At 44.0% G+C, this 23,343-nt stretch overlaps 1 protein-coding gene across 3 annotated transcripts in view; it reads left to right on the top strand.

Moving 5' to 3' along the window:
* PLCL2 (phospholipase C like 2) overlaps positions 1-21,728 on the top strand; it is a 108,953-nt gene extending 87,225 nt beyond the window's left edge. For 2 of the 3 annotated variants that reach the window (XM_068152341.1, XM_068152340.1), the window contains 2 exons: positions 8,407-8,516; positions 19,855-21,728. In XM_068152341.1, the coding sequence (XP_068008442.1) occupies positions 8,407-8,516; positions 19,855-20,034 (290 nt within the window). In that variant the 3' untranslated portion in view covers positions 20,035-21,728. The remainder of the gene's footprint in view (positions 1-8,406; positions 8,517-19,854) is intronic. The other variant, XR_010988988.1, reaches the window with a different exon arrangement.
* The last annotated feature ends 1,615 nt before the right edge of the window (positions 21,729-23,343 follow it).

Below are 23,343 nucleotides of genomic sequence, written 5' to 3'. Positions count from 1 at the left end.
CCTCTCTGCTCTCAGAGCCCTGGAGCAGGCTGCCCAGAGAGGTTGTGGAATCTCCTTCTCTGGAGACTTTCAAAAACCCCCTGGATGCATTCCTGTGCAGGCTACCCTGGGTGATCCTGTTTTGGCAGGGATGTTGGACTCGATGATCTCAGGAGGTTCTTTCCAACCTCTAATCTATTGTGATACTGTGATAAGCCTGAGTATGGATTATGCAATAGATCATGCTATTTAGGGCAGCCTTAGCCCAGCAGGGTCAAGGCACTTTTGAAGCTGAATGAGCTGAATTGAATTACCTTTTAATATCCATGGGTTTGGAAGATTTTGGTATGACTAATTGATCTGATGGTCTCAGGAGATGCTACACTGTTTAGTTCTGAGTAAAATTATGCTCTTGTCTGGGCTTTTTTGTTCTGGGGCTCAGAGAGTGAAAAGTCTGATAAATAAGAAGAAATACTGAAGCTGTCAATAAGCAGTAAGATTTTGTTGTCAAGAACAGTCTTGTAAGGCAATTCTGTTAAACAGGCAAAGTGGAATTGCTCTATTAAACCATTTTCTAACTTCAGTTTAACAATAAGACATTTGACTTCCTTTAAAACTGATGACTTACTGAATAAGCAAAGATGCAGTTCTTGAGATTACTTCTTTCAGAATTCAGGTCTTTTGTTATTAGTATTCTCTAAGAACATCTAACTGTAGATTTCTCTCATTTTGTTTCTGTAAAATAAAACCATGTCAAAAGACATTTCTGGTTTCTTCCTATCCGCAGATTAATTTGACCTCAGCACATTCTGCTCTTAATTAAATAGCTCTTGAAAGCATTTTAGATGTGTTAACTAATGAAAAGATATGGGAACATTATATTGCTTTGATCTCACTGTGCTTCTCAGTCCTTTATAGAATTAAGGGGGGGGGGGGGAATCTACATAATTTCAAAATCATTGCAGTACCATTTTTTTGGGGGTTGTTGCTATTCAGCTAAAGATCTTGCAAGAAAACAGAATGTAGGTGATAAAAGGAATTTAAAGACACTCTAATTCATACTCTTAATGTGTTACAGACTGAGATACTCCTCTATCTTCTCTAGAGTAAATAGTTTGAATGTCCAGGTAACCTTATCCCATTCCTAGCCTCCTTTGTACCCAACTCAAACTCATTCTTGTACTTCTCTTCTGAATCTTCCATTGCTTTATAATTTAAGTACTGCCTGAGCTCATCAGTGGTTAAAAAAAACACATTTTAGGAATTCCCTTGGGTGTTGATCAGTGGGAGCTCAGAAGGACATGTGGTGTTCCAAGTATTCACTAAATGATCAGGGAGGCAAATAATGAATGAGGATGGGGACAGAGTCCTTTCAGTGGTGCCCAGGGAGCAGCAGGTAGAAACCAGAACACGGGAAGTTGCATATAAACAACAGGAAAAACTCCTTTCCTGTGAGGGTGATGGAACACTGGACAGGTTGCCCAGAGTGGTTGTGGAGTCTCCTTCTCTGGGGACTTTTAGAACCCACCTGGATGCATTCCTATGCAACTTGAGCTCGTTGAAGCCGCTTTAGTGGGGAGGTTGGAGTGGATGATCTTTCGAGGTCCAATCTTACCCCTGCCGTTCTGTGATTCTGTGTAGCTCTTGTATGCGCTCTTATGTTGTAGGATCTCAGCTACACTATTCTTTTCTCTGAGTTGGACCATGATAGCTCTGCTTTACGCATGTGCTTCCTTTTCCTGGCTGCCTGTTCGGTGCCGTGCGTCCCTATGGTAATTTCGGTATTTTTCTCCTCGTTGTACGTCAGGACCGAGCTGCTTTCCCATGTCTTGCTTTGCTCATTTGGTAGCAGGGGTTCCCACCGCCTGATGGATAGTCAGCCATCGTCATGCTTTCCATCATGTTGCCCAACAGTCTGACTGTAAACATCCGCCAGGCTGCTTCCTTTGAATTGCTGGTTAAAATTATCCAATAAATACAGCTAGATCGACACATCCTCCTACCACCTTCACCAAAATAGTTCTCATTGCTTCCTTGTACTCCCCACTCTTTCGTTATCCCATCTGTTCTCTTTTTCCCCTCATACTTGGATTCTAAGTTGTTGGAGCAAGGAGTATCTCATTTATTCCGTCTGCAGAGCGACTAAAGCAGCAGGGACTTAGATCATTAAATAATGTGAGTAGTGAAAAACATGCAATGTCTACATTTTCAAGCATATGCTCCAAAGCAGTTCTTTATTAATGTCAGAAATAGAGTACAGTATCAGGAAAGGGAATATCTGGATGTTCTGGATGCTGTCAAAGGTAAAACACAGTGCACAGTATCAACTGGGGAAAACTTTCATCTGGTCTGTATGTGCAAAAAGATCAGCATGGCCGTACAAACACTGCAAATATTTCTTGTAGTTGGCAATTGAAGTAATAACATCAAGCTGTTTCTTTTATTGTTTGTTCCTATTACCTGCATTCTGAATTGGTTTTGGGCCTAGAGTCCTCCAAAGCAAAGCATAGAATGTGCAGAAAAAGAATATCCTATGTTATGTACAGATTAGATAACCCATTGATAGGGGAAAAGAAATGGCTATAATTAAACCTTGAGAAGTGCTTTTGACTGAGTGCACACACATGCAATTAAACTTTTATTTAAGCAGTGGAAGGGAATGACTAGAGCAGTTTTGCCCAACATTTGTGTAGTTTATCCTGAAAGAGAATTTGCAGCGTTCATGGCCTGGGTACTGTTCAGCAGAAACTTGTTAAGCCATGTCTTCTGAAATACTGCCTCTCATCAGCAGGTCTTGATATTGATTGGAAGCCCCTGCACTGAAACTCGGGCATCTTATGCAGGGAGTGAAGAAATGCTGCATCATCTGTTAACACTGGACTTTGAGCAATATTTAATGTGTTTGCATCAGTAGGACATGCTGATCTCCAGCAGTTTCAACCTGTCCATAGACAGACATTTAAAGAAAAGTAGAGTTAGTTCAGTTCTATGATCAGTATGGTTGAAAGACAAATTTTGTGTGTTATCAGCTTAAAGCAAAGTGATCAGCAGGAGGATGGTCACTAGTGGTGTGCCTCAGAGGTTGATACTGGAACTACTACTGTTTAAACACCTTCGTTTCTGACCTTGCTGATGGGGTTAGAGCTTCCTCAGCAAGTTGACAGAAGATACAAAACTTGGAGGAGAGTGGATACAGCAAATAGTTGTGCTGTTACTCAGAGGGACTTTTACAAGCTGGAGAAATGGGCAGATATGAACTCCATGAACAGGGTTCAGCAAAGGGAAGTGCCAAGTCCTGCACCTGCAGAGGAATGTCCCCATGCACATGCCAGTGCAGACTGGAGACTGACTGGCTGACAAGTGCTGCTGGGTGTTCTGCTGAACAAGTTGTTCAACAAGTTGAATGTATCTTAGAAAGTACAAGAAGGATTTGGTCCTTCCACTTTACTCTGCATAAAAGTGATCACATCTCCAGGGTTAGACTCCTGAGTTCAAGAGAGACAGAGACATTCTGGGGAGGGTCCAGCAAGGGCCATAAAAATGATTCATGAATGGACTGGAGTGTCATATCTGTGAAAAGAGACTGAGAGAGCTGGAGGTGTTCAGAGCAAAGAAGGCTCAGTGGGAATCTTGAGTGGCCAAACACTGGAAAAGGCTGCCCAGGGAGATTGTGGAGTCTTGCTCTTTGGTAATGTCCAGTGCCCAGATGGACACAGTCCTGAGCAACCTGCTTTACCTGACCTTGCTTTGAATAAGGGAGTTGGACTTGATCTCCAGAGGTGCCTTCCAACCTCAGTGATGCTGTGTAAATGAGGATTCAAGTGAAGCTGACGTATCAAAGAAAAAAATAAATGATAACTGAGACTTCTGGCTCAAGGCTCAATACTGCTTTCATTATAGATAAAAACACTTGTGAGCACAAGTGAAAACCCAGGAAATTCTCTCTGAACACAGGAAGAGCAGACATCCTATTTAATCTTTGTGATCACTCAGGAACTTGAGGGTGGTATCCTTTCCAACATCTACCACTCACTGTAAATGGAAAATGAGTAACTTCTGCTTTCTGGATTAAGCAGGTGGTATATGCAGAAGTATATTAAGGATGATAAATCAGATTAGTATTATGTCTTATCATCCAAAAACCCTCAGGCAGTTCAAGTTTGCTAATAGACCACGAGGATGATCAGAGGGCTGGAGCACCTCTCCTATGAGGACAGACTGAAAGACTTGGGGCTGTTCAGTCTGAAGAGAAGGCTCTGAGGTGACCTCATTGTGGCCTTCCAGTATCTGAAGGGGGCCTACAGGAAGACTGGGGAAGGACTGCTCAGGATCTCAGGTAGTGATAGGACTAGGGGGAATGGAATGAAGCTGGAGGTGGAGAGATTCAGGCTGGAGGTGAGGAGGAAGTTCTTCCCCATGAGAGTGGTGAAGCCCTGGAATGGGTTGTCCAGGGAGGTGGTTGGGGCCCCATCCCTGGAGGTGTTTAAGCCCAGGCTGGATGAGGCTCTGGCCAGGCTGATCTAGTGTGGGGTGTCCCTGCCCATGGCAGGGGGGTTGGAACTAAATGATCCTTGTGGTCCCTTCCAACCCTGACTGATACTATGATACTATGATAATAGCTCTAGGGGTAGTTAAATGCCATAAAAGTAATTTGCTTACTATATCTTATGGAGAGCAAGAGAGGAATTTTTGTGTACAAGAGTATGAAAAATCCTATGTATTTATATAAAAAAGAGTAATTTAATATTCATCTTTCTTTGGAAGCATATCTTAATGGCACTTTTACATGAATTCATATGGACATATTTTTCATGTTATTAATTTAGCTCTAAATGAAAAGCTCTTTCATCTTTTTCCCTCCCTTTTTCTGTTCTCTCTCAGAAGTCAGTTTCACTTTGGAATGTCACATTTTTGTCATTACTTTGCCACTCTCAATGCGTGAAATAGTTCCAAGGCAAAATGCAAGGAGTGACTGTGCTGCATTCATCCTCTACAATAAAGTTGTCCGTATATTGCGTAGCAAATGTCATTCCTTCCAGGCAGCACGTGGAAAAACTGAGACTGAGGTGCAAGAATCCGTTCCAGTTTCACAGTATCACTAAGGTTGGAAGAGACCTCGAGGATCATCGAGTCCAACCTGTCACCACAGACCTCATGACTAGACCATGGCACCAAGTGCCACATCCAATCCCCTCTTGAACACCTCCAGGGATGGTGACTCCACCACCTCCCTGGGCAGCACATTCCAATGACGAACGATTCGCTCAGTGAAGAACTTTCTCCTCACCTCCAGCCTAAACTTCCCCTGGCACAGCTTGAGACTGTGTCCCCTTGTTCTGGTGCTGGCTGCCTGGGAGAAGAGACCAACCCCTTCCTGGCTACAACCTCCCTTCAGGTAGTTGTAGAGGGCAATGAGGTCACCCCTGAGCCTCCTCCTCTCCAGGCTAAACAACCCCAGCTCCCTCAGCCTCTCCTCACAGGGCTGTGCTCAAGGCCTCTCCCCAGCCTTGTTGCCCTTCTCTGGACACGTTCAAGTGTCTCAATGTCCTTCTCAAACTTAGTTTACCAGGCAAACCAGGAATAGAAACATAAATAAAATTAAAATGAACTAATCCCTGCTTATATGTTTAGAGTTAGGTTAGCTTTAGTTTATTGTGGTAACAAGGAGTTGTCCTGTACAGTTCAGAAGAGATGTTGATGATAGGGGTGTGGCTGGTGCTGTTTAAGCAGGAGGTACTTGTTTGCTTAGGGTTGACATCTCGATGCCCTGGTAGGACAGTCTGACTCAGTTTCAGTTTCTGAGAAAGGGCACTGAGCTGCTGCTGCTTGCAGTCAGGAGTATTCAGGTTGAGTGAAATGGCTTTGGCAGAACAGAAATAGAACTTAACATGAGTGTAAAGAAGGGAGAGAGTGGCTTACAGAAGGTGAACCAGAAAAGAGCTCTTCTAGCTAGCAGAATCTGGTTGCCACTGTCTCCATGTCTGAGATACTAGTGGCTTCATATATATATGAAGTCTGAAATCTACAGAGCATGATTGTTCTTAATTGCTCTTTGAGTAGCTTCTATTCCAGGTTATTATTGATCACTAGTACCCGTGGATTTGAAGGGGCAATATTTATAAAGAAGAAACTGAGGTACAAATCTCCAAAAGTTTAGCTGCACAGCCTCAGAATTCACAGTACAGGTCAGAAAATCCATATTTTTTATGGTGGCTTTAGAAATGTAGTGTAATTATGGATCTGTTCCATGGTCATATTGAGGGTTTATGGGGTTTTTTGGATTATGTGAACAGGAAATGGATACTTGGAAACGATGGTGGATGAATGAACCTCACTTTCTTATCTGGTTAGAAATCTGTTACAGGGAAATAGAATATGAATCTCAGAATGGCTTAGGTTGGAAGGAACCTTCAAGATCATCTACTCCAGCTCCCTGCCATGGGCTACTCAAGGTCTCACTCAGCCTGGCCTTGAACATCCCCAGGGAGGAGGCAGCCACAACCTCTCTGGGCAGTCTATTCCAGAGTCCCACCACTCTCATACTGAAGAACTTCTTCCCAAGATCCAATCTAAACCATTCCCTCTATACTCCTGCATAGCTATGGAGGGGTGTTACCAAAAAAAATACAACTTAGTAGTTTCATTTCCCCATTTATTGTCCTTGTAATAAAATTTAAGTTATCAAGAAAGGCTAAAAGGTACAATTCTGTCTTTCAAGTGAATTTATGAATAATTTTTGAAGTGTATGTATATACAAAAATAGGAGGGAGGTGAGGGAGGTGCTCGAGGTGAGGAGAAAGTTCTTCACTGAGAGAGTCATTCGTCATTGGAATGTGCTGCCCAGGGAGGTGGTGGAGTCACCGTCCCTGGAGGTGTTCAAGAGGGGACTGGATGTGGCACTTGGTGCCATGGTCTAGTCATGAGGTCTGTGGTGACAGGTTGGACTTGATGATCTTTGAGGTCTCTTCCAACCTTAGTGATACTGTGATACTGTGGAAGGAACGATGCAAACATTCAGTCATATCTCTTTGTTGTAGTGAGACATGAGTGGGGAGTAGAGAGAGGTTATGAAGAACAGATACTACCATGTCCTTACAAGTCAATCTAATCTAGAATTGACAGCCAGCTCAAGTCCATATGATCTTCCATGATAACTGATTACATGGGGATTTTGAAGCATGCATGCTCACTGGGCAAAAAGATCATCTCAGACATGTACACACTTAAAATTCTGCAACTTGGTTCATAGGTGTAAGTCACAACCACCTGCCCTCAAGATGCCCTTTATATATGTGATAATCCTGAGAGCAGAATTTAGTGTGTGACTTCCTACAGAAAGGATGGAGAGAGGCTGTTTACAAAGGCCTGCAGGGACAGGACAAAGGGCAATGGCTTCAAACTAGAGAAGGGCAGATTGAGATTGGATGTTAGGAAGAAGCTCTTTACTATGAGGCTAGTGGAACACTGGAAGGGGCTGCCCAGGGAGGTGGTTGAGGCCCCATCCCTGGAGATATTCAAGGTGAGGCTTGACGAGGCCCTGGGCAGCCTGATCTAGTTGGGGATGTCCCTGCTGACTGTGGGGAGGTGGGATGGATGACCTTTGGAGGTCCCTTCTGGCCTGGTCTGCTCTATGATTCCATAGAAGAGTTGCTATAATCAATGTTGGGTCGATGTGTCTGCCTGTGGAAGGACATTTCACTTACCCTGTACGAAGGAAACTGTTTAAAATTCAGTTTTATATGACTTGTAACAACAGCAGGCGAACCAAGTCATTTTTCTTGTACCTGTGCAGCATGGTGGGTTAAAACTAAAGCTTGGGTCACTTTATTCAAGGAAAATTCAGATCAAGGTAACCTGAATTTTGCCAAAGCGTTTTGGCTTGGAGTTTGTCAGATAGAGGCTTTGTGGACACGATAGTTTACATGGATGTGGTAAACACTCTTCCCTCACAGTAACTCTTTTTCTCCTCAGGGGAAAGGTGAAAAGGTTATTTTCTGTGCTGGCCCCAGCATATAAGCTGGACAACTGTGATGTGAATTTACTGCATGAAAGAGCAAGGCACAAGACAAATTCTTGGGGACAGAGTGTTTCATGAACTTACTGTTTCCATTCCATAGCAATTCACAGAAAGATTTTTGCCTATGGTACAATAAATTCAGTTGTACTTAAAGAGTATTTTTGTAGAGTAAATATTTGCTTGGCTCCAGGCAGTGACCCAACAGGTACTTGAGAGTAGATTTTGGCTTAAGAGAGATTTGTGGATATTGGTATGTTGCATAATGTTGCCCATTACTAAATCAGATTCATTTGTGCTTGAGGAATAAATGTTCTGAAGCTTTTTCACTTTCCTTTTGCCTTAGTTTGGGTATCTCTGTGATCACAAAAATGTGTTAAATAGAAACTCTGTTCCTCTTTTGTTCTCCATAGCTATGGAGTTCCATGAAAACCTACACAACATAGGAGCCAGAGAAGGTTTGAAAGAAAGAAAACTGCAGAAATCCGTGGAAAGTTTTACATGGAACATTACAATTTTAAAGGTAAGGGGTCAGTACTGGGACCAGTTTTGTTCAATATATTCGTCAGTGACCTGGATGAGGGCACAGAGAGCACTGCCAGCAAGTTTGCTGATGACACAGAACTGGGTGAAGTGGATGACATAGGAGGGTTGTGACGTAGGCTGGAGAGTAGGGCAGGGAGAATAAAACCCAAGAAGGGCAAGTGTAGAGTCTTGCACCTGGGGAAGAATAACCCCTGGTATCAGTATAGGTTGGGGGCTGACCTGTTGGAGAGCAGTGAAGGGGAAAAGGACCTGGGGGTCTTAGTGGATGGGAGGTTGACCATGAGACAGCAATGTGCTCATATGGCCAAGAAGCCCAATGGTGTCCTGAGGTGGATTAGAAGGGCTGTGGTTAGTAGGTCAAGAGAGGTTCTCCTCCCCCTCCACTCTGCCCTGGTGAGGCTGCATCTGCAGTATTTATCCAGCTCTGGGCCCCTCAGTTCAGGAAGGAGCTCAGGAAACTGCTTGAAAGAATCTTGAGCAGAGCCACAAAAATGATGAAGGGAGTGGAACATCTTCTTTATGAGGAGAGACTGAGGGAGCTGAGGGCTCTTTACCTTGGAGAGAAGACTGAGAGGCAATCTCATTCATGTTGATAAAGATATGCAGGGTGAGTGCCAAGAGGCTGGAGCCAGGCTCTGCTGGGTGATGCCCAATGCCAGCACCAGGGGCAGTGGGTGGAAGCTGAGGCATAGGAAGTTCCATGTGAACATGAGGAAGAATTTTTTTTCCCTGTGAGGTTGACAGAGCCCTGGAACAGGCTGCCCAGGGGGGTTGTAGAGTCTCCCTCTCTGCAGATATTCAAGACCCTCCTGGATGTGTTTCTGTGTGATCTGCTCTAGGTGATCCTGCTCTGGCAGGGGGGCTGGACTGGATGATCTTTTGAGGTCCCTTCCAGCCCCTAGCATCCTGTGTGATTCTGTGTGTGATTGGGCTGGAAGGAAGCTATTCCACTGTTTAAACCCAGATTTGGGATTTGAAAGGACACAAGAGAACTAAGGTTAATGTGGTTACTGAAAACAAACAAAAGGCAAGCTGTTGGCCCTGCAGTTAGGGATGAACAGTGATTAATGTTACATACAAAATAGATTAGTGATCCAGGCTGGAAGTTGAGTGTATGTGACCTGGAGATTCTCTTTGCATTTTGTTGAGCACTTGTGCTTGTTTTGTCACAACAGTGAGTGATGCAGTATAAAAAAAGCTTTCAGGTAGGGACCCTTAAACCAGAAGGTGGAAGAGTTTGGGTTTCTTATTGCTGGTCTTTCATCTTGGCAGAGTGTATAAAAATTTATACAGAGAGCAACATTTTGTCTCTTAATTTATTCCCCTGACACTATCCTTATAGCCCAAATGATTCAAGTTTTCTGTGTACATCCACTAATGAGTTCTTCTCTCCCACTCAATCAAATATTTCATCACTACATTAAAGTCTATTTTAATTCTAAAGAAACTTGTTTTCTCCCACACATGTTTTTTTTTAGTTCTTACTGAAAACAGAGTTCCCCTGTTGTCTCCTCTGACAGGGGACTGCTACAGAAAAGCAGTAATGCACCTGTGTTTCCCTAGCTTTCCATCTTGATGTCAACTGTTAGGATTTCACAGTGTTACTTGGTGCTTCTTGCACTGTGCTGCAAAGATCAGTATCTTTATCAATCACCTGGCTGAGGGGACTGAGAGCACCCTCAGCAAGTTCACTGGTGATACAAAACTCGGGGGTGGCTGACACTTGGCAGGCTGAGCTGCCACCCAATGGGATCTGGACAGGCTGAGAGCTGGGTGCAGGCAAACCTCATGAAGTTCAATAAGGACAAGTGCAGAGTCCTGCATCTGTGGAGGAATAAAAACAGGCACCAGTACAGGTTGGGGACTACCCTGCTGGAAAGCAGCTCCCTAGAGAAAGACCTTGGAATGCTGGTGGACAGCAACTTCTCCATGGGAAGGCAATGTGCCCTTGTGGCCAAGAGAGCCAATGGGATCCTGGGGGGGCAGCAAGAAAAGTGTGTCCAGCAGCTCTAGGGAGGTTCTTCTCCCCCTCTACTCTGCCCTGCTGACACCACACCTAGAATACTGTGTCCAGTTTTGGGCTCCCCAGTTCAAGAGAGACAGAGACCTGCTGGAGAGAATCCAATGGAGAGCTACGAGGATGATTAGGGGACTTGAGCATCTCCCCTATGAAGAGAGACTGAGAGCCCTGGGGCTGTTTAGTCTGGAGAAGAGAAGACTGAGAGGGGATCTGATCAATGTTTATAAATACCTGAGTGGTGGGTGTCAAGTGGAAGGGGCCAAGCTCTTTTTGCACAATAATAAGCCAAGGAACAACAGGTACAAGCTTGAACATAGAAGATTTCACCTCAACATGAGGAGAAACTTCTTTGTAATGAGGGTGACAGAGCCCTGGAACAGGCTGCCCAGAGAGGTTGTGGAGTCTCCTTCTCTGGACGCATTCAAGCCCCCCTGGATGCATTCCTGGGCAGACTACCCTGGGTGATCCTGCTTTGGCAGGAGGGTTGGGCTTGGTGATCTCTGGAGGTCCCTTCCAACCTCTAATTTACTGTGATACTGTACTGTGATACAAAGGAGGATTAAAAGGAGGTGACATTTGCTGCAGTGTGCACATTTAGTACATTCTAAGAAGATGTGTGCAGGTTCTGCCTGTAGCTAAAAGGACCAGACTATCACTTTTCCATTATTTGAAGACAGCCTACGGGATGTGTCAAGTACCATTTCTGTGCTACCTAAGGGAAAGAAAGGAGTTGGTTCAGTGGGTTTGGGCAGATGTCAAGGAACTAAGTTCTTATCCCTCCTTAATTTTCTATCAGAGGTGTCAGATAACAGCTTGGATAGGCAAATCTGTTTTAATGCTGCCTGAAACAGCAGTACCTTTGCTTCATCTTGAGTTTCCCATTCAGAACATAAGGGTTGGTGGGTGGGAGGCTTGCAGTTGGTGAGCGACTGAAATGTGAAGTCGTGATTTCTGCCTCAGCCAGGAATGAGGGAACCCACATGAACTGGCTCTTCAGAGCACATCCTGGCTTTTGTGCATACCCCCAGTTAGAGGGCCTTCCTTTTGAAGAGATTATTGAGACAATCTTTTCAACAATGACCTGCTTGCTTTCTGCTTGCAGATTGAGGCCCTTTCTGTAGGAAGGTACAGTCTGCCCTGTAGTGAATAGTTTATCAGGAAAATGGGCAAGGTATTTAACCAGCCTGTTGTGGAAGCTCCTAACAGGAGATGTTACAGAGAGTTCTGGGATGTTGTTACATTTTACCAGCTCTAAAAACTATGTGAGAGCAGGGATGGAAAGGGAATGCTCCCATTTTTCAGAGTAAACATGGATTAAGAGAAGGACAATCTGAGCCACTTCAAGAAGAATAATTTCTTCCCTGTGGATTTCCCTGCCTACACCAAATTAACTTCCCTCTCAAACAGCACAAAATTAAACCCCTTTCTGTTCAGTGGCCTCAAATTTTGCTCTTCAGCAAGCCAGACAATTGAGCAACCAACACTCTGAAGGCAGTGCCATGCTTCGATGGGTTTAACTTTTTGTTCTTCTTGTGATTAGGAACAGCGTTTTGCATGTTCTCTTGGCTGTGATTTGGGAACTGCTGTGTGGCTGAGAACAGTAGTGCTAAATGGCTGTGCATGAGCGCCATCCTCAGCTCCCCCACAGAGGAACTGTAAAATGCTCACATGGCGTAGCTGATTTATTCTCCAAACAGATTAAGCTGCATTTTACCCTCAAGGCACATATTGATTTTTTTTTCCTCCCCCCCTCAACAGGGACATTTTGGCTACAGCTGATGCAATGGAAAGTCTGATAAAAGAAAATTGACAACTTAGTTGTAGGGGAGCTGTTTGTTTAGAACATCTGACATAGCTATTAGGCACCTCTGTGTGCATGCACACTTCACAGTTAGGAGTTTAAAGGATTTTATTTTTCCTGATTTGAATCACAGAATGTTAGGGGCTGGAAGGGGCCTTGAAAGACCATCCAGTCCAACCCTCCTGCCAGAGCAGGATCACCTAGAGCAGATCACACAGGGCCACATCCAGGCAGGTTTTTAATATCTCCAGAGAGGGAGACTCCACACCCCCCTGGGCAGCCTCTTCCAGTCTTCTGTCACTCTCACAGGGAAAAATTTTTTCTTCATGATTCCATGGAACTTCCTCCATTCTTCAACCTTGAGTACTGTGTCCAGTTCTGGCCCCCAGAAAGATGTTGACTTGCTGGAACATGTCCAGAGAAGGGCAACAAAACTGGTGAGGGGTCTGGAGCACAGCCCTGCGAGGAGAGGCTGAGGTAGCTGGGGTTGCTTAGCCTGGAGAAGAGGAGGCTCAGGGCAGACCCTATTGCTGTCTACAACTACCTGAAAGGAGGTTGTAGCCAGGTGGGGGTTGGTCTCTTCTCTCAGGCAATCAGCACCAGAACAAGAGGATACAGTCTCAAGCTGTGCCAGGGGAAGTTTGGGCTGGATGTTAGGAAGAAGCTCTTCACAGAAAGAGAGATTTGCCATTGGAATGTGCTGCCCAGGGAGGTGGTGGAGTCACCATCACTGGAGGTGTTCAGGATGAGACTGGATGGGGTGCTTGGTGCCATGGTTTAGTTGATTAGATGGTGTTGGGTGATAGGTTGGACTCGATGATCTCAAAGGTCTTTTCCAAGCTGGTTAATTCTATAATTCTATAAACTTCCACCAGTGCCCCTTGTGCTGTCATTGGGCATCACCCAGCAGAGCCTGGCCCCATCCTCTGGGCACTCACCCTGCACATCTTTATCAACATGAATGAATCCACCCCTCAGGCTCCTCTTCTCCAAGCCACATGACCAAGTTTTTTATTGGTGCAGCATGTTTGAATTCTGCTGAAGTACCTCCATCTAGTTTGTGTTGTGTTTACATGCACACAACTCCCATCCTCATGCCCCCCCTGTATATGCACACAGAGACACTTGTTTAACTTAAGAACACCACTTAGAGTAAATCTAGTCTGCTGTAGTGAACTCTGTTGCCCAGCTGAGAGCTTTAGAGATTGTACATGGTAGACCATTCCTTGCTTTCAGTCAGACAGTTTGCAAGAGCATGTGCTGGTGATTTATTTATTGCTATTACTCAGACTGATAGCACTCATATTTCCTAAACATGGATAATCACATTTTCTGCCAGTTGAAGAAAGACAATCACTCCAAGTGCTGTTGCAGCAGACTCCTACACCAACCTTCTGTAGCAATTCATGGACTTTCCTGGCATAGCAAAGCTTTGGAAAAAGGCATTATAGGGTCAGAATTTGAGATGCCCATAGGAAGTGCTTAACAGCTTCTTTGATATAAAAGACTCCAACAAAAAGCTCTTCTAAACTCAGTGTTCAATGGAAGTCCTTGAAATGAAGGAGGGACTCCTGAATCCAGCATTTGTTAGATGCTTCTTGTGCTGTCAGTCTTTAAACTTTTCTTTTTTTAAGAGAAATAATCTGAATCTTATAGACCAAGTCTAGAAGTGGATTCAGGCAGCACTGTTGTCACCACAGAGTATTCAGAAAGATTTCTGATAGCTGCTGCCTAGTCCTGTAAGTACCCAGAAAGCCTCCCACATCCCAGTTCAGTTTGAATACCTAAAACTACTAGTTTCTTGATGTTGCTGGTCTAATGGGATTCTGGTTCCTAATTAAACCCATATTTAGAAGTTAGGAAGTTAAGTTCTTTATGTTCTGAATCTGTAAGTGCACTCAGAGCACTCCAGCTGGGGATGGAACACTGCAGTGTGTCCCATTGTGTACCTAGCAGCCACTGCTAAGAGAAACACTTTGAGAAAGGAATACTGGCATCTCACTTATTGTGGTGGGTTGAAACTACCCCCCAGCTAATTTGGAGAAACTACCCCCCAGATTAACATTGGCAGACTAGCTCAGTTTGGAATGGAAGCACATGAAGCTCTATTTACAAGCAAACTACTATCTAGAACTATGGAATGCAATGAATATGCACAAAATGTGCAATAGATGTCCAATATGGATATATTTACAGTTTATAAACAACACAGAAACTCCTCAGACCCCCCTGGATGGATCCAGGGGGACCTGCTCACCTCCTCCTCCACTCCCTCCCTCCCTCTCTTCTTCCTGTTACCTCACACAGTAATCCAGGCAGAGATAGCCCTGGCAAGGCCGCAGGAGAGAGGAAAGCTGCAAGCAGAAGTGGCAGGAGAATAAAAGAGAGCAAGAACTGTTTATGTCTCTGCTATATCCCATTAGCAACCAATGAATTGCATAGACCTTAGCATTATTTTTCTTTTGTATCCAGTGGTAATTTCTATTCAGTCTTTGCAGTCAGGGACTAGGCTAAAGTTTCCCCCTTCAAACTGTGACACTTTTCCTGGGAAGACCTTTGGGTCTCAGAACCCAAGCTAAGGCCCAGTCATTACTGGTACAGTTTCTTGGGATTTTTTCTTCAGAAGTAAGTTCATGCAGTTATCTCAAATGTCATCTCTACAGTTTTACTTTCATATTCACACATGCACTGAAGAAGCTGTTACACCAAAATCCTCAGTAAATTCATACCCGACTGTGAAGGGAGCTGTGCTGAGACATTCTGGTTGAGGCTGTATCTGATTGACTCTGAAATGGTATCTCATTTCATAAGTATGAGAACTGATTAGGATCCACTTTGGTTTCATTTGTAATTAACTTTCAGGAGTGTCCTTGATTTGGCTGGGATGGGGTTAATTTGTAATTAACTCCCCCCCCCCCCCCCCAAGAAGCCGGGATGGTTATAGCCAATGCAGGCAGCTGAACCAGCCAAGGGGGTATTTGACACCATACTGATGTCATACCTGCTGCACAGGGGAGGGCTGGCTGGGTCAAGCCTGGCTGCTTCATGCAGGTGGTTGGGCTTGGGCCATTGTGGTCAGTGCTGCATTTTGGATCACTCACTTTCTATACTATTTCATTAGTTTTATTCATTCCTGTTTGGTTTTTCCTTTCTTTGTCCTGTTGTGTTAAACTCTCCTTACCTCAACCCATGGGGTTGTGCTTTTTTCTCATGATTTTCCTTCTCATCCCAATAAGGGGGCACTTGTGTGAGTGGCTGAGCTGATGCCTGGGTCTGAACCTCAGAATCATAGAATGGGCTGGGCTGGAAGAGACCTCCAAAGCTCATCCAGTCCAACCTCCCTGCAGTCAGCAGGGACATCCTCAACTAGATCAGGTTCTCCAGGGTCTTCTCAGGCTTGCCTTGAATATCTCCAGAGAAGGGGCCTCAACCACCTCCCTGGGCAACCTATTCCAGTATTCCACCACCCTCATAGTCAAGAACTTGTTCCTAACAGCCATGACAAGGAGCTGAGGTGTAAAGCCATCCGTAGCCAAAAAGGTCAAAACAAGCAGAAGCTTTTTGATGCTGAGTGAAAAACCCAAACTAAACAAAACACAAACCAAAACAATGAACAAAACAGAGTCATGGTTGCAGGTATATTGGGATAGAGAGGAAATTTGGCCTCCCCATCAGTTCACATTCTTTATCTTGTCGCTTATTAAAAGTTTGTGAATGTATATCAGCTACGTTCTTTGATGTTCTTTCAGGCCTTTCTCACCTCTGTCTTCAAAACAGCTTGTCCTTGATTATTCTTGTAAAGCTTATCAATATGTGAAATGGGTATTGGAGTTCCCCAGCACTCAGCTCTGTTAGTGCATTTTAACCAGGGTGAAGGAAAGGGAGCAGCGCTTGCCATCTGCTGTGTTGAGGACACTGCTCTTGCCGTGCTGTGCACTTGTGGTGTTCCCACTTGGGAATGATCACAAACCGCCTGCGAACCGCAGTGCTGGGAGGTTTGTGGGGTGTTGGACAGACAAAGCTAAGGTCTGAATTCATTTACATTTCAATTTCCATGAGGTGAAAGTTTGACAAAGGCAGCCCTACCATACAGCAACAAATATATGTGTTTGGTTTTGCAACTGCTCCAGTCTCCATGAATCAGCTTTGTCAGTGAAGCAACTGAACAGGACCCAGCAGTGTGCCCAGGTGGCCAATAAAGCCAATGGCATCCTGGCTGGGATTAGAAATGCTGTGTCCAGCAGGAGCAGAGAGGTGATTGTCCCCTGGTACTCAGCTCTGCTGAGACCACACCTTGAGTATTGTGTTCAGTTTTGGGCACCTCAGTACAAAAGAGATTTGAAGGTGCTAGAGCCAGTGCAGAGGAGGGCAAGGAAGCTGGGGAAGGGCCTGGAGAATAAATCTGATGAAGAGTGACTGAAGGAGCTGGGGAAGGTTAGTTTGGAAAAGAGGAGGCTGAGGGGAGACCTCACTGCTGTCTACATCTACCTGAAAGGAGGTTGTGGAGGGGCTGGTGCTGGGCTCTTCTCACAGGTCATTAGTGACAGAACAAGAGGGAATGGCCTCAAGCTGTGATTGGGTAGGTTTAGACTGGACAGTAGGAAGAAATTTTTCCCAGCAAAAGTGGTCAGGCATTGGAATGTGCTGCCCAGGGAGGTGGTTGAGTCACCCAACCCAGATGTATTTAAAGGTGATTTGGCTGTAGTACTTGGGGATATGGTTTAGGGGTGAATCTTGTAGAGTAGGGATTTTTTCCTTCCCTTTCTGGGGGGAAGAGAAGGCACGGCCTTTCCCTTCCAACCCTACAACATTCTTGCCCCCTCCTTTTCTCCCATGTCCCAGGCTCTTCCTTCCACTCCTCCAGGCTGGCTTTTGGACTGCCTGCATTGGCAGCCCAGTGTTGGTGGTAAGATGACCTGGAGAAGCCATACAGGAAAACCCCAACCTTTCCTTCTAACGCAGATTCAGTTTTGTCTGGGAATGGAATATTCATTGTCTTGCGACATTGCTGGAGTTGTCAAGAGCTGAAGAATGATGGAGAAGGAGGTTCTGAGTGATTGCACTAACCACATCCAAAATCTGATTTTTGTTTATTAAAAGCTTGTACTTTGGATCCACGGCTCGGGGGCCTTGAAGTCACTTGAATTACACACCCCCTACCCCAAGTGGGATTGGGAAGGAAGGATGGAAGAGTGTTAACAAAATCCTGACAGCATTTTCCTGTCTCTATTCTCAAAACTGAATGAACCATATGGATGAGGTTAAGGAATAATATTAAACAGTTATAATAATAAAATCTGCCAATGGCAAAAATCCTACACAGAAAGTCTCAGTTTGAGTAGCTGGAGTTTGGCAAGCACATAAGCAGCTGAAAGCATTTTGGTTCTTCAGATGAGAAGTTTTGGGCAGCCTTACTAATAGGCTGTTGCTAGCAGCACTGCCTATAATAAACAACTTGATTAAAGTTCCAGAACTATACTCTACAAATCCATGTAAAATGGAACTTGGGCTAGAAACAGATGCACTCAAGATATGACTCATTTAGTCTGCTGGAGTGTTTTAAATTAGCTTTTAGTTGTTTGTCAGTTTGGGGAAAAAAAAGTATTATTTGAAAAAATTAAAAAGGTAGCCCTGGTTTTCTACAGGAAAAAAATGAACTTGGTAAACTTCTGCATTTTTTCCTGACCTAGCTGGAGGTGTCCCTGCTCACTGCTGGGAGCTTGAACACGATGACCTTTGAGGGTCCCTTTGTGCAATCTGTGAGTCTGTAATTGGGGAAAAAAATACTTTGGCAGTTAGAGTCTTGGATAAAGGTGGGGGACACATAACTGCTTTGAAGAAAGCAGTGTTGGTTTGGTTGGAGTGGCTCAAATGCGTGACTGCTTGCTTCATAGGATAGTGTTTCTCTTCTGAGTTGCTAAAGAAGTAAAGCTGAAGTGCACACAATGAGTGCACACGTTTTTGTTTGACTGCCATTCTACCTCTCCTCCTTCAGTTGTTAAAGCAAAGAAGAAAAGTTGGATTTCAACCTCATGGGGCAGAGAAGGAGAGGCAACATATCTGTTATGCCTTTAGAAGAGACATTAGCATCTCTTCAGATGTCTGCCAGGAGCCAGAATTTACACAGAACAGACATGAGTACCCCAGTTACAGGAAAAGCTGCAGTCACCTTGTAAGACAGAGGGACTGACAGTCTCAAGCATTTGCAATACCTGAGGTTGCTTGTTTGTTGGTGTGCTTTTCTTCCCTTCAGTTGGAAATGACACTGTTGAGGATGTGGAACGTCTGAAGCATCATTTGCTTTTCTGTAAGCTGTGGGGCAGCTCTTCTTCAGAAGTACAGACACAGTGCTGACTTTCTGCATGTGTTTGTGAGCTCCTGTGCCCACCAGACAAGTGTGCTCACCATGCATGACAGCCTTGGGCAGGGTAGGGGGACAATGGCTGCAGGAGAGCTAGTCCAGAGACTGCTAATGGGAGATATTGCTGTTGCAGGGCTTTAGTCAAAGAGATCAGGTAGCTAATATTGCAGGACAAAGCCAAATCACCTAGTTCTGGGGTACTTTATCTGGCATCTTTATACTTAAAACTTAACTACTGTGAAGAGTAAGAGTAGAAATAAAGAGGGACAGCACTAGCACTGAACTGCAAACAAGCAGCTAGGGAAAAAAAATCTCAAAGAACCAAAGCTCCAAAACATTTCATTGGCTCCCTGAAGTATTAAAATCAGCCATCACCTGTTTATTTTTTCTATGCAGAAACATTTACAGTCCCCATGGATTAATAATAAAGCACAGATTACTTTCCTGAGGAAAGCTGTTGGGTAGGAATCATCTCTGTCCCTGGTTTACAAACCAGTTCAGGCTCACAGGATGTTAGGAGTTGGAAGGGACCTCTGAAGATCATCGAGTCCAACCCCCCTGACAAAGCAGGACCATAGAATCGAACACAGGTCACACAGGAATGCATCCTGATGGGTCTTGAAAGTTTCCACAGAAGGAGGCTCCACAACTCTCTGGAGTGCCTGTTTCAGTGCTCTATGACCCTCACAGTGAAGAAGTTTCTCCTCATGTTGAGGTGAAACCTCTGGTGCTGTAGTTTCTATCCATTGCCCCCTGTGCTATTCCAGGGTGCAAGTGAGCAGAGCCTGTCCCCTCCCTCTTGACACCCTGCCCTCAGAGATGTAGAAACATTTCTTAAATCCCCTCTCAGTCTTCTCTTCTCCAGACTAAGCAGGCCCAGGGCTCTCAGCCTTCAGAGGAGATGGCTCCAGTGGAAGCAAAGAGTTTGGTTCTTACTAACATCACATAATCCAATTTTAAGTTTTGGTTTGGGATATCAGGGTTTGGGAGGTTTGTTTGGTTTTGTTGTTCATTTTTGTTGGTTTGGTTTGTTTTAGCAAGGCAACTGTACCAGTAATGTGAAACAAACAGAAAGGGAGGAAAACAAAGAATCCCATTACTACCTGTGTCCTGACTGTATGTACTTTTCACAGGGACAAGCTGATCTTCTCAAATATGCTAAAAATGAAGCACTGGAGAACCTGAAACAAATCCATTATGCGACTCTTTCGTGCGGACTCAATAAGCCAGGCACTGAAAACGCACAGATCTCAAAGCCCCGCCGGAGCCTGGAGGTCATCCCTGAGAAAGCAGGGGATGAAAACGGAGAATGAGAGAACCCTGTTCTCGTCAATATGGAGTTTATAACTCTGTGACCAAGTGTAGCTGCGCAGGACATTTGCTTTTGCACTTAACTGTTGGGAAATGTTTGGAGTTTTTTAAAGCACAACTGGAGAAGCTAATCACAATCTTATGGAAACTGTGAATGTATGTAGCAACTCTGCTTGTGAAGCCAGCGCCGGTGTGTGACACGGAGACGGTGACGTTCTTGGCCAAAATCTAGTCCATTTATGTAAAAGATACTGTAATTCAGTAACAGAGTGCTGGAAAGCTCATTCTTGTGCCATAGAGAAATGAACATTTTCAACTGAACTGTTAGATAGAGGGAAATCGGTGGGAAGGATTTGACAAGGTTTTCAAACGAATCGGCGGCGCAGCTCCTGTGTTTCTCTGCACAGTTAGTTGATTGTGCTGGTGAGGTGAATGATTCTTGTGGAAATCAGGTCCAAAAGAAAAAGAGGGAAAGGGAAAGGGAAAGGGAAAGGGAAAGGGAAAGGGAAAGGGAAAGGGAAAGGGAAAGGGAAAGGGAAAGGAAAGGAAAGGAAAGGAAAGGAAAGGAAAGGAAAGGAAAGGAAAGGAAAGGAAAGGAAAGGAAAGGAAAGGAAAGGAAAGGAAAGGAAAGGAAAGGAAAGGAAAGGAAAGGAAAGGAAAGGAAAGGAAAGGAAAGGAAAGGAAAGGAAAGGAAAGGAAAGGAAAGGAAAAAGGAAAAGGAAGGAAAGGGAGAAAGAAAAGACAAGAAAAGGAAAAAGAAAAAAAAAGAAAAGAAAAGAAAAAAAAAGAAAATAAAAAAGGAAAATAAAAGAAAGGAAAAGAAAAGAAAAGAGAAAAGAAACAAAAAAGAAAAGAAAAGAGAAGAAAAGAGGAAAGAAAAGACAAAAGAAAAGAGGAAAGAAAAAAGAAAAGCAGTAATCACAGATTTCACGCTCTGTGTAATTCAGCTGCTCAGAATTTTTGGGGTTTGAAGTGGTGTTGATTTTTCTTGTTGAGCCATAAATTCACTTGAGAATGTAATGAGGTGGTGATCACTGACTTCAGTGCACTATAGGAGAGCCATTATGTAAAAGGAAAATGTGCAATGAATCCGATAGCCTGTGTCAGGAGAAGATGCAAACCTATTTTGCCTAAGATCTGCAGCTGTGTGTAGATAATGTGACCAAACTGCAAGCAAAAGGTTGTAAATAGTGTTTTTTTTTTTCATTTTGTGAAGTGAAGTGCTCCTATGAAGAAAAAAAGAAGAAAAAAAAAACCAAACAAGAAAAAAAAAAAGTTTTATGAGGTTGCTCTCAGAAAAGTAAAGCTTTTAATTAAATTTTAACTTTCTTTTTTTAATTATTATTATTATTATTGTTGTTATTATTATTATTATTTTTCAAGTATTTTCTTCCTTACAGGATAGGTGATATCTCAATAAGCAGGTTTGTCAAAAAAAAAACCCAACAAACCACCACACAAAAAAAAAACCAACAAAACCAAAACCACAAGCAAAAAAAAAACCAATATGGCTGTTCTGGTTGTGTTTTGGTTTTCAGACAACATGAGGTAAAGGTATTGTAGCTGATACGCTGATTGTAAAATGACTATGCCAACCTGCGGTGTTCTCCTCACTTGTTTTTATTTAACAATAAAATGGACAATAGCCTTCCAGAAGCTAATAAATTTGAAGAAAAAAAAAGAAGCAAAAATCCTACAGAGATCAACATGCAGCTTTTGTTCAGCTGGGGGAGGGGTGAAAAGGGGAATATGGTGGGGGGGTTGGTCTCTTCTCCCAGGCAACCAGAACAAGAGGACACACTCTCAAGCTGTGCCAGGGGAAGTTTAGGCTCGAGGTGAGGACAAAGTTCTTCATAGAGAGAGTTTTTAGCCATTGGAATGGGCTGCCCAGGGAGGTGGTGGTGTTCAAAAAGGAGGTGTTCAAAAAGGGTTTGGATGTGGCACTTGAAGCCATGAGGTGTTGGGTGACAGGTTGGACTTGATGATCTTTGAGGTGTTTTCCAACCTTATTGATTCTGTGTTGGTTGAAAGGCATTGTTAATTTACAGGCCTTCAAGACATGCACTTGTCTTGGTCTGGAGAGGGAAAGAGCCTCAGTTCTTTTAACATTCCTATGTTATGAAAGTGCAGGCACAAACGAGGCCAAAATATCAACAGCCCTTGAGGTTATTCATTAACAGAATAAAGTGGATGGAACAGAAGAAGGAGACTTGATGGGGTGCTTGGTGCCATGGGTTAGTTGTTCAGGTGGGTTGGATTGGTTGATGGGTTGGATGTGATGATCTTGAAGGGCTCTTCCAACCTGGATTTTTATTATTAATTATTATTATTACTACTACTACTAAGGGAGAGAGAGTGGGGAAAAAAAAGAGAGAGAAGGAGAAGAGGCAGAGAGAAGAGGAAAGGAATTATAGTACCACATCCCCTACCCCCCAAGACGGTTTGAGTCTGTGGAGGAAGGTTGCTGCCGCTTTGGCTTGGAGGAGATGTCATCCTTGTTGGCTGTGCTGTCCTCTGCTGAAGGAGGGGCGGGAGAGATCCCCAAATCCAAGTCCTTCCCTGAGCAGCCTCTTCAGCTCCATGAGTTGCAGCAGGTGGAACTTAGGACACGGAGAGAGGGTTCCTCCTGGTCTGCTGCTTCCAGGCTCCATGGTGATGTCTTTTCTCCTGTGTATGTCTTTTTTTCTCTTTGTATTTCCTCCATTTTTCTTCTCCTGAGCAGGCATTGCTCAGGTCTTCTATACAGTTTTTTTACTCACAAGTTTTTTCAGGTATGTGTGCAGGTGGTGAATCCATTGTTCTTTACACCACCCTCCCTTCCTGGAGTAGCTGATGAGTAGAGATGATCTTGTCTGTGCACATTCCAGAGAGTCCTTATCCAGTGGTGTCTGCGCACCATCCCCTCCCTTGGCAGCTGTTTTCTGGGCAAGGAGCAGAGGTGATTTATCTTTGTTGCTTCACATCAAGAGAGACAAGGTACTGGCTCTTACAGCACTCTACATTGATTCTTATTTTTGTGGGCAATTCAAGATGCTGTTGCTTCAATTCAGTTTGTAATGAGCATCTACATACATGGGGCATCCTCCAAAAGTCAACCAAGAACTTGGTCTGAATTAGTAGGGACATAAATTGATTTTCTAGGCTTTATAAAATTAGAGAGGGAGGAAACATGACAACAATTTGCATTGTAAATGTCTCATCTTGAGCCTGCACTTTTAAATGTCAAACTGCATGGGTTAGGAGCAGTTTCAGGAGGTGCTAAGTCTTTCAGTGCCTACTGACAGATTGTATGCATCAATATTACAATCTTC

The sequence above is a fragment of the Melanerpes formicivorus genome, unplaced genomic scaffold (assembly GCF_026170545.1).
Source record: "Melanerpes formicivorus ecotype bairdi unplaced genomic scaffold, bMelFor1.0.p_v2 SCAF_23, whole genome shotgun sequence".
In the NCBI taxonomy this organism is placed as follows: Eukaryota; Metazoa; Chordata; class Aves; order Piciformes; family Picidae; genus Melanerpes; species Melanerpes formicivorus.
This window is presented reverse-complemented; position numbering and strand designations above follow the sequence as displayed.